Below are 15,359 nucleotides of genomic sequence, written 5' to 3'. Positions count from 1 at the left end.
TTCGTAGCCATCTGTGTTGTAGTTAAAATCTGTCAAAAGTAATACAGAGTTGGGATTTCCCTTTTTTTTTTTTTTTTTTTTAAATTTGCATGCAAAGTAGGAGTAACAAAATGAAGTTTTGGTGATGATCACCTGTGGCAGAAAAACACTTGCTTTTTTTTTTTTTTGTAATTTTATGCCAATATTCTTGGATCTTTTTAGAAAAATCATTATGGAATACAGTAATAATACAGATGCAAATAAATATTTGGCAAAGGAAATCATGTAGGATGATACGCAAGCCAATTGGTGCTTCCATTTGAATGTGCCCCGCACCAACTTGCTACATCTTTGCAGAAGCTTGAAATAGTCGCGGATGACTACAAAGACACAGGTGACAAGCTGTCAGTTAACGAACACCATTCACACAATAATGCAAAATGACACAAGACACTCATTTGCATAAAGCACATATTCACCAACTGCTTATCCAAATGCATATTTTTAATCTTAGGAGGATACACGGGTACAATATAATAGCATATGCAAAAGATATCCCTTCACATTCAGTAAATGCTGACCAACCACACTCAAAATGAATCGGCTCCAGTGAGGAAACACCCTTGCCCTTGTACCAGTGGGACGACACATCAGAGTGCCGAGAGTGTCCAGCGTTTGACACGCATCACAGCCCAGTGTAAATGTTGCTATTATATATTGCTTCAATGTAAGCTTCCACTCAAAGTGAGCTGCGCTGCCTTGCTCAGCAACTTTCTCAAAAGAAGGACAGAGATTACATCATAGCCTGCAGCCGGCTAACACTGTTTGAGCAGCAATGAAAATCTCAGTGAAGAGGAACACCGAAATGCTCACAAAGAGCCACTGCACACAATTTCCATCATTGTTCACGGAGATAAATGGATAAGCCAGTCTAGTTGACAGAAAACATTTGGACTGAAAATGCAGTAAAACCGGTCCGGTCAAACAGACCTCTATATCGGGTACCAATTTACTAAATAATAAAATAATAAAATAGTGGTTAGCGTGTTCATCTCACAGTTTTTAGATTGGTTCCGGCCTTCATGTGTGGGAATTGCTGTTGTCGCCATGTTTGCATAGGATTTTCCAGGAACTCCGGCTTCCTCGCACATTCCCGAAAACATGCACGTTAGATTGATTGAAATTGATCTAAATCATTGGCAGGGCTGCTACTGCTCTCCAACTTGGTGTAATTAAAAAAAACTTTAAAAAAATAATTGAATTTTTTTTAACTCAACAAAGCTTCAAAGCATCGCTCTTTGTTTCATCATCAGTCACATATCATGGTCTCAGCCAATCAGAGCTAGTGGAGGGAGGGACCTTCCTCTGATTGGCTGTGGTCCAGATTTTCCACGACTTTTCTTTCCTTGTGTGCACTAGTGGAACCAGTGGAAAAAGTTAGTCCAGAGCCCTGATTGATTCTCAACTGGGATTCTTGGCTGACTGGTTAGCACGTTCGCCTCCCAGTGCAAAGGACGTGAGATCGAGTCCGGGCTTCGGCCTTCCTGGTGTGGAGTTTGCATGTTCTCCCCGTGCTTGTGTGGGTTTCCTCCGGGTACTCCGGTTTCCTCCCACATTCCAAAGACATGCATGGCAGGTTAATCGAACACTCCAAATTGTCCATAGGTGTGAGTGTGGATGGTTGTTTGTCTCTGTGTGCCCTGTGATTGGCTGGCAACCAGTTCAGGGTGTACCCCGCCTACTGCCCGAAGCCAGCTGGGATTGGCTCCAGCACCCCCGCGACCCTTCTGAGGAGAAGCGGATAAGAAAATGGATGGATGGATGGATAAAAACATTTTAACTCAGTCCTTAACTCACAAAGCTTCAAAGCATCGCTCTTTGTTTCATCATCAGTCACATATCATGGTCTCAGCCAATCAGAGCTAGTGGAGGGCGGGACCTTCCTCTGATTGGCTGTGGGCCAGATTTTCCACTACTTTTCTTTCCTTGTGCGCACCAGTGGAACCAGTGGAAAAAGTTAGTCCAGAGCCCTGATTGATTCTCAACTGGGATTCTTGACTACGCACCGATTTTCCGAACTCACGCATGGCTCTTTCTCTAACTTCCACGAAGAGCAGGAATTCACTGTATGTTAAAAAAAACTGTTTGGTTGTATGATTTAAAGCACATTTGACTTCACTGTAAGAAAGGACGGTCAAAAACAACAGGTTGTGCCTCAACTAGCCTCATCTTCTCAGCCCTGTAGACACCAAGTGCATTAAGGACCTGACAAGACGTTTGCTATGTGACTATGTGAGTGTTGGATGGCTAACATGTGGGCTGTTACACGTTACTGTCATATGGTCATCAATCATGAGGTGACACTGGGGAAATTAAAATCCTCTATGAAATCCTATCTGTTCACCCGGGACCTTTTTACTATGTTCATCATTGTTCAGTATTTCAACAGCAGTAACATGATATGAGACTCTGAGGCAATGAACAAGTGTTGCGAAACAATTAAAAAACATTGGAATGAGAAAAAAGGAGATTCAGTGAAGTGTGAACATTTATCCTGTAAACTGCAGCGTCAGCGACTCCTAATTAGCCTCTTGGGAAGGAAGTTAAACTTCAAAAACACCTCTTACACCTAATTTGCTGCTTTATTCAGCTTCCCGTGCATTTTATTTCCATTGAAGCAAACTTGTGAATCACCAGGTGTGCAAACATCTGTCGATTCAGGAAAACACACGCTCAGAAGCGCGAGACAAAACAACCGCAAGACATATTAGCGGAGCCGAGGCGGCGCACGTTGCAAGCCACTTGTCCCAGAAGGCATCTCAGGAGTGATCAATCGCGATCAATATGTTGAACTTTCATTCACAAACACATGACATGAGGGCAACAATGAAGGGGTAGTTCAGAACTTAACTCTTTGACTGCCAAAAACGTTAAATAACGTTTAGTAAAATCCTAAGGAGGAGTGCCAAAGACGTTAAAAGACGTTTGTTTCAAAACAGAGGTGAAACTAACCATTTTCTATTGTTGATTACTCAAAAACGGAATAAGGTAGAAACAAACTTTTTTTTCTGATGAAAGATGAGAGTCCAATCTTTCATTTGCTAGTATGTGTGTTTCCATAGTCCAAACACATAATTTTCTGTGGACCTTGAAAGATCAGTCAAAATGCTTAAATCGGCTGGCACCCACGGCATCCCTTTTCTGAAAACGTCTGGCAGTCAAAGAGTTAAAGATGACAGCGAGTCCTGAAAAGCTGATCAAAATAAAATGTGTAAGATGAGAGACTGCTATCTATTAAAAACTGCATGCGCACAACGCCAGTTTACTTCCTTCGTTATTCCATTATTGTTTGTTTCCGCACCTCTCCAAATAAATGACTTTTCTACGAGCAGCTGGATATCTTTATGAGCCATATGTCTGTAGGCAGAGAGATACGCCAACCTATTCCACGCATGATTTGCTCTTACCCCCTTTCCATGCGCACCCCAAACCCCATGGCGGCCAGTCACTATACATTGTAATTAGCTGCTCTAAATCCCCAAGGCTCACGCTGCTTGGATAGAAACCACTTCTTCCTTAGATTACTAGATTACTATAACAACTGTCATGTGTAGGGCCCCAAGACGACAACGTGCAATCAGTGAGCACATTATTATCAAGATTATCCCAGGCGGAATTTTGTCCGTTTGTCAAAAATTCATTTGAACTATTTTTATTAGTTTAATTTTTTTTTTTCATTTTTGTTAACAAGAGTATGAAAAACTAGATTTTTTTTTGTACATTTAGAACAGATATAAAATTTGTGATTAATCGTGAGTTAACTAGTGAAGTCATGCGATTAATTACGATTACAAATTTTAATCACCTGATGCCCCTAATTTTTAATAACCTTTTCTTTAAAATAAATAAATAATCTTTTTAATTTTTAATAATGCTTTTTTTTTTAAAGAAAAAAATATTTAAAATTAGAGGCGTCGGGCGATTACAATTTTTAAATGTAATTAATCGCATGACTTCACTAGTAACTCACAATTAATCCAAAATTTTATATCTGTTCTAATACAAAAAAGATTCTAGGTTTTCATACTTTCGTTAACAAAAGTGGGGAAAAAAATGTTAAACTAAAAATAGTTCAAATGAATTTTTGACATCTATAGCCGTCAATGGCAGTGAATGAGTTAAAATGAAAGCGTCTGTTGACAGCCCTGCAGGCATGACCACTTACGATTGCACCGTCTGCTTCTTGCACTCAACTCGCTCAATTAGAATGCTATACAGATACGGCAATTTGGAAATAAAAGCAATCAAAAGATTTCAGATGTTAAGATGATACCCTGTGCAAGGAGTCTTGTGGCAAAATATAATGATGAGTTAGAGAAACCTGATAGCAAACCCCGATGTTAAAAAAACTGAAGAGTAACACCAGAAACACATTCAGAGCAATTGACTTCCACCGAGGATGAACTGATAATAGTGGAGATATTTGTGTTTATCAGTCTTTATGTTAGCAGGGAACAAAAGACAATCAAGTATCCCTTAAATACTCAAGACTCGAGTGCATCTTTATTTAGCATTAAGGTGCTAGGGAATTCCTGCGGTCCAAAAATAGTTAAGAAATCAGAAACCAATAGCAATCCATAACAATAACCCCAAATGGACTGAGGGGTGGCCTATCAGCATTCTACTACTCAGGATGTGGTTGGGCTTCCCTGCAGAGGGCCAATCAGAAAGCGGCATCAGCAGTGGGATCTTTAATATGCTCCATATTACAACATTCATAGTAGCTGGTCATTGATGTAAACAAACCTGCCTTGCAAATATCCCCGAAACGTTGTCGTGATTTCTTTTGGTTTGCAAAACACATAAATTGCATTAGTGTCTAAGAATCCCAATTAAAAAGGTCTGTGTGGCCGACTCTTTTTTTTGAAACTCTGTGTGGTTTATTTTTGTTTGTTACCACCAGTGTGGTTTATTTGAGTCCATTGTTTTTTGTGATTTTTTTGCATTGGATTGCGACAACTCTCACTCACTCAAAAAATATTGTAGATTTGTGTTGTTGTCAATGGCAAAGCGAAGTGACGTCATCTTTACTAATTTGGCTGGTTCCGCCTCATTTGCCAATCTATATAGTTTAGCTTCTAGTCTGGCATTTTTGTGTTGTTTATGTTTTATACAAATGCTTCCATTCAATTTTTCTACATGTTGTGTACACTTATTGAAATAATGTTGATTTAGTCGGCCATTTTTTCTCTTCCAGTTTCGCATCATTTGTCATTCGGGGTTCCGTTGGTGACAGACGTCTCTCCCGACGGACTTCCCACGTCAGTAATTTGGTATTACAGTACACTTCTGTATGTCATGTAAAACTTCAACAATAACTATAAAAATAATCTTTTATCTTTTGAACAAAACCCAGCACTGGAAAGTGAGATACCGAGCCCTCAGACTGCTCAAAGTGGGTGTGCTAAACTGAAGGCTGACAGATGATAGGTCTTCTGGTACGGGTTTGTTAGTACACTGGATACACAGGCAGGAGAGGCCTTGTGTGTGTATCGCGCCATTGATTTTGAGCGTGTTCCATCGACAAAGATTAAGGTTAAGTGGTGAATTACAAATGAAGAGGGAATTAGAGGATGCCAGGGAAAGCATACCGTCTTAATGACACCATCCATTAATCGCAAACTGCTTTGAAGGAAAATAAACCGTGATGGCCTGATTTTGTGTGTGTGTGTGTCTGAATTTAAGCACCCATGCCCGACCCCTGCAGACAGGCAACCTACAGGCAAAAGAAGGCCAAGCTACACTGAGGCCATCAATCTTTAATGACGCACGCAGGTTTCAGAATTAACTTCCACCAGGGTAAAGAATTCTGGAATGATAGAGCAAGCATTCGCAGAGCAAGATTTATATCTGTGATCCGCTAAGTAGTTATGAATTTCAGTCTCATTCTCAGAAAACCTGAGTTAATAAATGACCTACTGTATACATGTTTGGTCACATGAGACTGTCTGGATGTTGCTCCAAATCATCCATCAACCCTTTCAACTCATAATGGCCTCATCTCTCTTGAACTGCTTCTTGCTCTCTCTTCACCCCCCTTTTTTTTTTTTTCTTCCCCTCATCGTCTTCATTCCGCTCGACTGCCCTGAATGTTTAATCAAGGCGCTTGCCTTCCGGGAGCGTGTAAACACATTGGCCGCGCCATTGGTCAGAAGGGTGATGCTCCTAACGAGCCCATTGGCTGATGGGAACGTGGCATGGATGGCAAAAGAAGATGGCGGGTGGTTACGATGATAACCGCTGACTGGCTGCCATCTATAGCAAGATAACAGACACACACAGTAACCCGGGGGTCCCTGAGGGCGTTGCGATGATGGTCCCCAAAGATCACAATAGCAAAAAACACATAATGACACACCCTCTAACGTCAAGCAAAAACAAAGGATTTTCATGTGAAGATGGTAACACATTGAAAATACCATTGAGAGACGTCTCAAGATTATACTAATAGCTACGGTATAATCTACTTAATTCAGTGACTGCGCCAATCTTAATCTTATCCTCTTGAGAGGAAAAAAAAGCTTGTAATAGGAATGAGCATTTAATCAGATTTCCTTGATAAACTCTGGGAATAATTAAGAGTAAATCAATGCATTGTTCTGTTTTGTAATGTCATTCATAGGGCGGCAAATCATTATTTTATCGATTTTTCTTTCAATTAAAATTAATTCCATCCCTTAAAACAAAGACATTATTTCAAATTGGCAGAATTTGTACAATGCGCAATAGTTGCTGAATGAACATACCAGACTTTTGTTAAGTAATAGGTAAGGATTAAAAAAATAAAAAATAAATAAATACAAGTTGAGTTAAAACTACAGTAGGACATGCATGAACCAACACACAAAAACATACAAAGATACAACATACAATAGCTACTAAACTTTACTGTCTGTCTTAGTCTCAACGGCCACCCCATATCACCTTACCTCACCACATCTGCGAATCAAGTGACAAAATAATTTCATTCTCACACTTGACCTATTATAGATTCCATTTAAATCCTAAATATAAGACGATAATTTGATATATTAAGTGTGCCAAAGGTGCTTACTTGTTTATTTACTGAGTGCTGCTGAGCCGCACTGCAGTTCCCTTTATGTCCACTGGATTCCTCTAAGACAATTATGTGCTCTATTTTCAAAATAACTTATATATTTTCACTTGTAATACTTACAATTATACTTAGTTAGTTTGTTAGGTTAGCATTAGCATAAACATTTGTTTTTTTGACTGAAAAAAAACAAACACTTGCCTTTGAAATACATATCTCTTCAGCCTGTGCCTCTGCAAACACTACGCACATTGAACTCATCACGAGTTGTGATTGGTTAATCTGGATCCAATCATTAACCAGCAGTGTTTACATCATCCAAATTCAGCATATTGATTGGTTTACAGACGCAAATATGTCATGAGAGCAAACTCTGGGCCCCGTGGCGTGCGCTGTTCTCTGCACTACACAGCAGTGGCGTGGGTGACTGATGTCATAAGGCGACGCGGCGGGTAACTGATGTAATAATCACGCGACACAACGAATCCATACTTAAATTCATTGTCAACACTTTTTTATGTCTTCATTTTGAGCCTTCGCAAAAATGTGTTTGACTGCAAGCAGTGTTGTGTGTGTGTGTGTGTCATTTACAGTCATTTTAGAGGCTTAGAAGTAATTTAACATGAACATGACCTTTTGTCGGAGGCTAGCAGGAAAAAGGTCAATATGTCAAGTAAACCTTCACAATACATAAAATAAAATTTTATTTGACTGTTTTTTTCCTCAAGAGGAGAAAAAAAAATCACAAGCTATGTCGAGATTTTTTTTTAAAACAGTACAGAACATTGAATATTTCTCAAATAAATTATTTCCTACCGTATTCGCTGTGTTTGCGTGGAAAGATAACAACATAACCATCTGAGCCAAAGCATCCATTATTCATACGGTTGTCACTGAATGAACCCTGGGCGAGCTCGGTTCAGAGGAGCATCATCTTGGCAGGGAGCCCAGAAGATGGAGCAGCCAAATTAGAGTTTTGACTTCCACATCTGTCCCACACTTTTTTTTCCCCAACTGGACTCACTCTCCCCAGGGGGGGGACCACAGCACATTTTAATGCAGCTGTCTCAACAGTAGTGACACCTTGCACTCATTCGGTAGACCTGCACTAATATAATGAGATCCCATATCAGAACTGCAGGGTTTCCCCCGGTGCTTTTTAAGCATGGTGGGCCACCAGGCTTTTCTTGGTTGATGAGTAGCAAGATTACACAAACACCTCATTATCAATAAAAATAAAAATAGATAAAAATTGTCCTTCACCCTTCTGAGGTCTGTTTCATGCTTGCCCCTCTATCGTAGCAAAATAGGCTCACCAAAATATTAGAGTACCTTCCTAACTGTGCTTGCTTTCATACATCTTTTGAATCAGGTGGACATTCGTGTCTGGTGAGTCTAAGTGTTAGTTTTAAGTTTCCATCGGCTATACCTGAACACCAACATACATAATGAAAATACATTAACAATTCAGTCCGGACCAATAATCCAAAACGCAAATTAAGGCAGCAAGAAGTAATTACTTCTTTTTTTTTTACACATATATATATATATATATATATATATATATATATATATATTTTTTTTTTTTGTATGTGGGTGAGTATGTGTATGTGCGTGTGTGTGTGTGTGCGTGCGTGCGTGCGAGCGTGTGTGTATTCATCAGTTCACCTAAAGCCCATTAAAAAAAAAATCCCATACTAATAATATAATATAATAATAAATTGCCAAATGCAGAAACATCAATGTAAGTTATCACGATGTAGTGGCTCTCGCTAACAGACAGAATTAAGTAACCGGAATTAGGTTAAAAAATTCTATATACGTAGACCATGTTTCTATAAATTTTGATATTTGGCTTTTATTTGAGGCAGATATTTTTTCCATTAAAATGTGATTTATGATAAGGTTTAGACCATTGGTCGATATTTAGAGTTTGTTTATTTTTCCAGTTAACAAGAATTGGTTTTTTAGCGATAGTAAGGGCTACAAGTGTAGATTGAAATTGTTTATGTGGTAAGTCAGTTGTTGTTAGGTCACCTAGCAAACACAAGTTTGGAGATAAAGGTATCCTACAGTCCAAAATAGCGGAAAGTTTTTCTAAGACTTTAGTCCAGAAATACATAACCGGAGTACATAACCATAAAGCATGAACATAAGTGTCTGTAGTGTTTTGTAAGCATTGGAGACAAGAAGTAATTACAATGTCAGCCCTTTTTTTTTTTTTTTTTTTTTTTTTGTGCAAGCAAGTCTTTTGTTCTGTTAGCTTGCTTTTAAATTCACAGTCATTCCTCTTTTGGGTGAAATCTGAGCACACAAGCTGGAATATACCAATTTATCTTTCCAAAGGCACAAAAATAAATCTGGTAAAAAAATAGCATGGCCTAACACCTGTTTAATTCTAGCTTCCGCAAGCTCAGCGCCATATTGAGCATTTCCCACAATGTATATATATTAAAAAAAAAAAAAAAAAAGCTCTCTTACTGCTGTGAGAAAATTAGACGTGAAGTGGATTATATAAGCAAGAACCTCTTACAGGTCCAATGGGAGGAAGGAAGACGCTTCAAGACAAAGCAGAAAAGCCTCGCATGGTAGCGGCAGTACAGATTATGCTATTACATAACTCTGCTTTGGGCTGACAAAAAAAGACTTTTGCGGTCATCGTGTGCGCGCAGAACAAGTTGAATATCTGTTTCTATAGCTACCACGCAGACATTTGCTTCATTTATTGATCAGGATAATGGAGGTGCTTATTGAGTGAGAAGACAGACCTGGAAAGACTCATCATTACATGGGGTAGCAAGTTTCAACTTGGAACTGAGCACATCAAGTATGCAACTTCAGACCATAATTTGACATCATGTCTAAATTTAATTTGTTTTGAAGATTGATATGAGGTTTGAAAACGGTTGGATTATTATGTTCATTTTTGTGTACCACGTGAACGGCGCTCATTGGCGTTACCATCAAGCCATGGGCTGCTAAAAAGAGTGACGCATCAACTGAGTGGCAGATGTGTGGGGGGGGGGGGGTTCCGTCCCAAATTGATTTTGTAGGGTGTGATAAATGTGATTCGTCTGGCTGTGTTTACTCTGCCGGGATGCTATTCAGAATCCCTTCTGCGGTGCTGTTTGCAGTCGCAGGTCACGTGACTGCCAAAACTGCCAACATTAAACACTACTAGACAGAACTAGGACTGGGTCAAAGTCAGCCAGGAGCAGCAGTGAGGTTGGCTGCGTTTATCACATTTGATGGGCTGCTGACAGGAATAAAAGTTTGACAGCCTCTGACAAATATTTGCTGTAGCTGCAGCATTGGGGAACGCTATAAAATAACTGTGAGGGCAATCAAGTATGGTAGCATACTTTTGAGATAGGGAACATCTCAGCCATGTTAGAGGTACTGAACCCCACCACTTTCCTATGTGCAACTCTTCTTTATTGAAAAATATGTCCGTTTTTTTTTTTTTTCATAATTCAAGACATAAGTCTAGAATTTACTGGTGATCAGAAATAATCTGACTCTCTTCACCTTGAATTCAGCCAGTGTTTGTGATCTTGTATTTCCCATCATGCAGTTTATGGAAGTGTTCCTTTAGTTTTGATAGCTGCATAGTATGCATTCTGGCATGTTGTTAATACCACACATAGTTGAATGACAATAATTGATAGATCCCTTTACATAGCAACTTAGGCATGTGCGGTCACAGTTTAAGATTGAGCCATTAGCACTGGCCGGATGAAACTTTCATCCCACGGCAGGAAATCTACAACAGGCCCATCTGTAGTCCATACATTTTGTTTCAGGAAGTGTATTACTGGTACATCCCATTTACAACCACACTGGAGTCATATTCCCACATAGTGATTCAGGGACGGCATAACAGAACACAAGAAGCCTTAAGTGTAGCCTTGAGATGCTAAGAGCCAGTGGGGTCGTTTTCAAATGCTGGTCAGTAGAAAATTCAAATGGAGGCACATGTACTGTATGTGATTAAGGAAGTGTGCATGGTAAAAGGCAGATAAAATGACAGGTGCAATAAAGGACTGTGTGTGCTCCTTCTTCAAAAAAAGCTCAGAGTAAAGCCTGCATTATAAATGCTGTTGTATTGTTAAGAATGTGTATTGTTCACATACAACTGCTCACATAATTCAAAGTAGGAATTAGCACATTACGTGTTGAGACTTTCTTGCTTGCTAGCAAAATCGGAAATAAAACGGCAATGTATCAAAATAGTAGAACAACTAAATGCAACAATCCCGATTGATGACACTCGATTTCTAAAAACACACAAATGAAGGGCTCGGCAATGAGATAACCTGGGGCAATGAAATAGTCACTTAAAATGGTTAATGATTTTTTTTGTGAATATCCGCAAAATGGTGAACTTTGCTTCAGCGATAGACACAGAAGTTCTACTTTACAATTAATACTTACAATACTCATTATGCATATCCATTTCTAAACAAAGAAATGATTAATGCCATTGTCACAAGCGAAAAATGAATCTGCTCAAAATTAGCATATTTTAGCATAAAGGCTATATGCAGAGGGGTGCATACAGTAGCTGAGAACTCCAACCATGAAACTGCATAAGACATGCAGCTTCTATTATATCATGATATTGTCATTAGGGATGGGCCATAGCGATTAATTAATCAATTAAGAGTGGAATTGATCGCAATTATTTCTGAGGCAAAACGACTTGGCTGTAATTTGCAGGCCAAATAATGTGACATTAGCAACAGGAACTTGAGCTACATCCACAAAGTCGTCCACTATGACAACTCCTCCTGGCAGCATAATTGTGCTTTGAAACTGGTATGGAAGCAGGACTTCAGAACCTTTCGTGAGAGAATCTGCCATAGAAATAAAAATTGGTTAAATTCCTACATAATTTCATCAATTGTAATACCGTCACATCCTTGCTGGAAGTTACAATACTGTACTGCTGAAAGAGCAGTATTGGTGTCATAGTATCGGAGCCAGAGTACAAATACCGCATTTTTCGGACTAAGTATTTTTATTTATTTTTTTTTACTTTTCTTGGTATCAGTTTTAGTAAAGTACATTACTGGGAAGGGGAAATGTGAATTACAATCCGAAAAATATGGAACATCCAACATTGATATTATCAGGGACAATCCTTAAAGGGATACTTGACTCATTGAGCCATTTTCAGACGTAAAAAGTTAGTATTTTGTCCAGAATGAATTTGATAACTTCATTATTTTTCTTGCACAATTAACTCTTTGACTGCCAGACGTTTTCAGAAAAGGGATGCCGTGGGTGCCAGCCGATTTAAGCATGTTGACTGATCTTTCAAGGTCCACAGAAAATGATGTGTTTGGACTATGGAAACACACATACTACTAAATGAAAGATTGGACTCTCATCTTTTATCAGAAAAAAAAGTTTGTTTCTACCTTATTCCGTTTTTCAGTAATCAACAATAGAAAATGGTTAGTTTCACCTCTGTTTTGAAACAAACGTCTTTTAACGTCTTTGGCACTCCTCCCTAGGACTTTACTAAACGTTATTTAACGTTTTTAGCAGTCAAAGAGTTAATAACTTTAAGAACTCATTTTTTCACTTGTCGTCAACTGAAGATGACATCACCTGTGCTGAGGAAGTAGGTAACGACCAATCATGTCTTTCTGGGTTTTGATCAGCAAACTGAGCCATGATTGGTCGTTACTTACTTCCTCAGCACAGGTGATGTCATCTTCCGCCGAAAGCAAGTAGAGAAAATTGTATTTAAACATATTAATTGTACATGAAAAATAATGAAGTTACTAAATTCATTCTGGACAAAATATTAACTTTTAAAAAGTATCCCTTTAAGTACAGTAACAGTAAACTCAAAACTTATTCAAGCTAAATCCGGAGGGAAAGCAAACATGTCAGTGAACCAGCACAGCAGAAAGACTGGATTAAAAATTCAACATCAGACAGCCTGTGCCTTGCTTTTTGCGAGCAAAATGCCAACAGGAATGAGACGTTACCACAATCACGGGAACGGGGGGCAGGCGAGTCAACAACGGGGGTTGTTACGGACAACTACATTAATGCGCGCTAATTGGAAGTCCTAAGAAAAGTGCTGGGCTCCCCCGCTGTGTGGAGTGGATGTAGCTGTGTTCTCATACGAACGAGCACTCGGGCAGTGCAGAAGATGGAGAAGGAAAAACACGCACCATGACAAATGGGAAGTGATGTATTGAAGGGGGCGAACAGACAGGTACCTACTGCTATACAGGGTGTCAATCCAGGAGAGTCGAGGCAGGCCATGAGCACTGAGGGGCTCCATCCTCCGTTTCTCTACCTTCCTTCGCTCTCCCCTGAGCGCGGTCAGTCACTCCGCTATTCTCCTGCTTCGTCCGCCCTGTTTTAAGTTGCGGCTATTCGCCGTGCGCCTCTCTTCCTGATCTTATCCTTGCGATAACGCTTTCATCTCGGAGCGAGGAGCTCAGAGGGGAATTTGGATGAAATGTCAAAGAGACGCCCTGGGGTCCAACGGGGCAGACGAGCGAGCGAGCCAAAGGAGTGTGTGTGTGTGAGCGAGTGTGCGTGCGTGCGTATAGCTCAGAGGCAGTGAGCGAAAACAACAGGCTGGAAACGACCAAAGCCGAGCGTTGCTAGGGGAAGGGAGAAGCACTCCCTCTCTATGGCGTGCTCGCTCTCCCATCCACCCCGTACTCTCTCTCTTTCACGCTCTGACTTCAAGAAGACGGTATTCAGACGTGATGCATTACCTCTTAAAGTGCTTTCTCTCATCTGTACTAACAAAAGCAGGCTTAGTTTCTATCTCAGTTTTTCCTTGTTTCTGATTCGTTTTGGGGTTGATGTTTTTTTTGTTGTTTTTACATGAACGGTTGCTTTTCACTCGTGAATTTTGGAAATTAAGTTGACATATAAATAGCATTTAATAATTCTAGTAACAATTTACACACACACACAAAATGATGATGGAAGAGGGATAACTGGGTAATTGTGTTTGTTAATTTGATGTCTTATAACTGCACCTTAATCCAGATCTTCATCAAAGTGTAATGGTCTTGTACATGGCCTGTGTTCACACCACTTCATTGAACATACTTTCCATTGAAATTGGGTTTGTCTTTTTGCGTAATCCTTTATCCGTGAGACCATTGGTGCTCCGATCAATTGGCCACAGATCGTGATCGTCCGATTTTACGTGGGAAAGTATGTGATCGACATATCGATCACAAAAACAAAACAAAACAAAAAACTAGAGACCAGCCTGCGCGCAGTGTAGTGGCCCATCCCCCTTTCCTTAACCCTTCTCGTTACAGAGCAAACTAGTAAAAGAATTTTGTTTGTGCATTTTCTGTGCTGTGAACTTCAAATAATGTCCTGGGATATTTATTTTGACATTTTTTGTTTTGGTCTGGATTCATCAATTAATCAATAAATACTTGACAGATTCAGCAATTATTAAAAAGAAATTGTCAGTGAGCAGCTCTAAAATTGACAAATGTGCTAATTCGGTATCAGCTGATTACATTCAGGGATGATCGGTATGAGAACCGTCAACCTCAAACCCTCATTGGAACACTCCTAGATGTGGCAACATGAGTAAATAAGTTTGCTTTGGTAAATAAGCAAAATAAAATCACTCCAGTCATGCATTTGACGATGATGTACATTACAAAGTTGACACTGCCAAAAACTGAAGCAGAAGTTCTGTCGACTGTGGCAATTAAAAAAAATTATTATTTGAGTCCTAAAAAAAAAAAGAGACGATTGGTGCAAATCTGTAATGCTTGGTAGGCTATAACTACACAATTCCATTCTGTAGTTTATTGATCTTAGCTTTGCATGGTACGCTATTAACCTGATGTAAATTAATAAAATACACGCTTAGGAGGTCAATAAAATGTTTTAAGTTCCCGTTAGACCAAACCCAATTCAGCGTTTTATTTTGACAAACATCAACATGAATACGAAAGCCATGCCAGGTCCCGCAACCAGCCATCCTCCCCCCCTGTCGACCTCCTCTAAAAACTTCAATTAGGACACAAAGGCTGACAAGAGGACCCCCTCCCTGGGCTGCCCCACCTCAACCAGCAGCGGGCCTCGAGCATCGCTCTTTGTCTGCTCGTGTGAGCCAGCTGGAGAACACACACACACACACAGTGGCGTGTTAATGTATCTCTGCCAAGGCATTTGGAATACACATTTATGTATAATAATGAAGAGGGGGGGAAAAAAAAAAAGAAGAAAAAAAAAACATTAGCGTGGTCTATGA

The 15,359-nt window shown here is 39.6% G+C and overlaps 1 protein-coding gene across 7 annotated transcripts in view; it reads right to left on the bottom strand.

The window, feature by feature from the left end:
* abr (ABR activator of RhoGEF and GTPase) overlaps positions 1–15,359 on the bottom strand; it is a 93,409-nt gene that overhangs the window by 63,279 nt on the left and 14,771 nt on the right. The window contains exons 1-2 of one of the 7 annotated variants that reach the window (XM_077546155.1): positions 13,333–13,704; positions 1–29 (exon numbers count right to left, since the gene is read on the bottom strand). The exon at positions 1–29 is cut by the window's left edge and continues 153 nt beyond it. In XM_077546155.1, the coding sequence (XP_077402281.1) occupies positions 1–29; positions 13,333–13,378 (75 nt within the window). In that variant the 5' untranslated portion in view covers positions 13,379–13,704. Of the gene's footprint in view, positions 30–1,036; positions 1,769–13,332; positions 13,705–15,359 lie in introns of those variants that run through there. The other 6 variants (XM_077546154.1, XM_077546156.1, XM_077546151.1 and 3 more) reach the window with 6 other exon arrangements.

This window comes from Vanacampus margaritifer, chromosome 16 (assembly GCF_051991255.1).
Source record: "Vanacampus margaritifer isolate UIUO_Vmar chromosome 16, RoL_Vmar_1.0, whole genome shotgun sequence".
In the NCBI taxonomy this organism is placed as follows: domain Eukaryota; kingdom Metazoa; phylum Chordata; class Actinopteri; order Syngnathiformes; family Syngnathidae; genus Vanacampus; species Vanacampus margaritifer.
The sequence above is the reverse complement of the archived record's forward strand: the minus strand, read 5'-3'. Positions and strand labels throughout refer to the sequence as shown.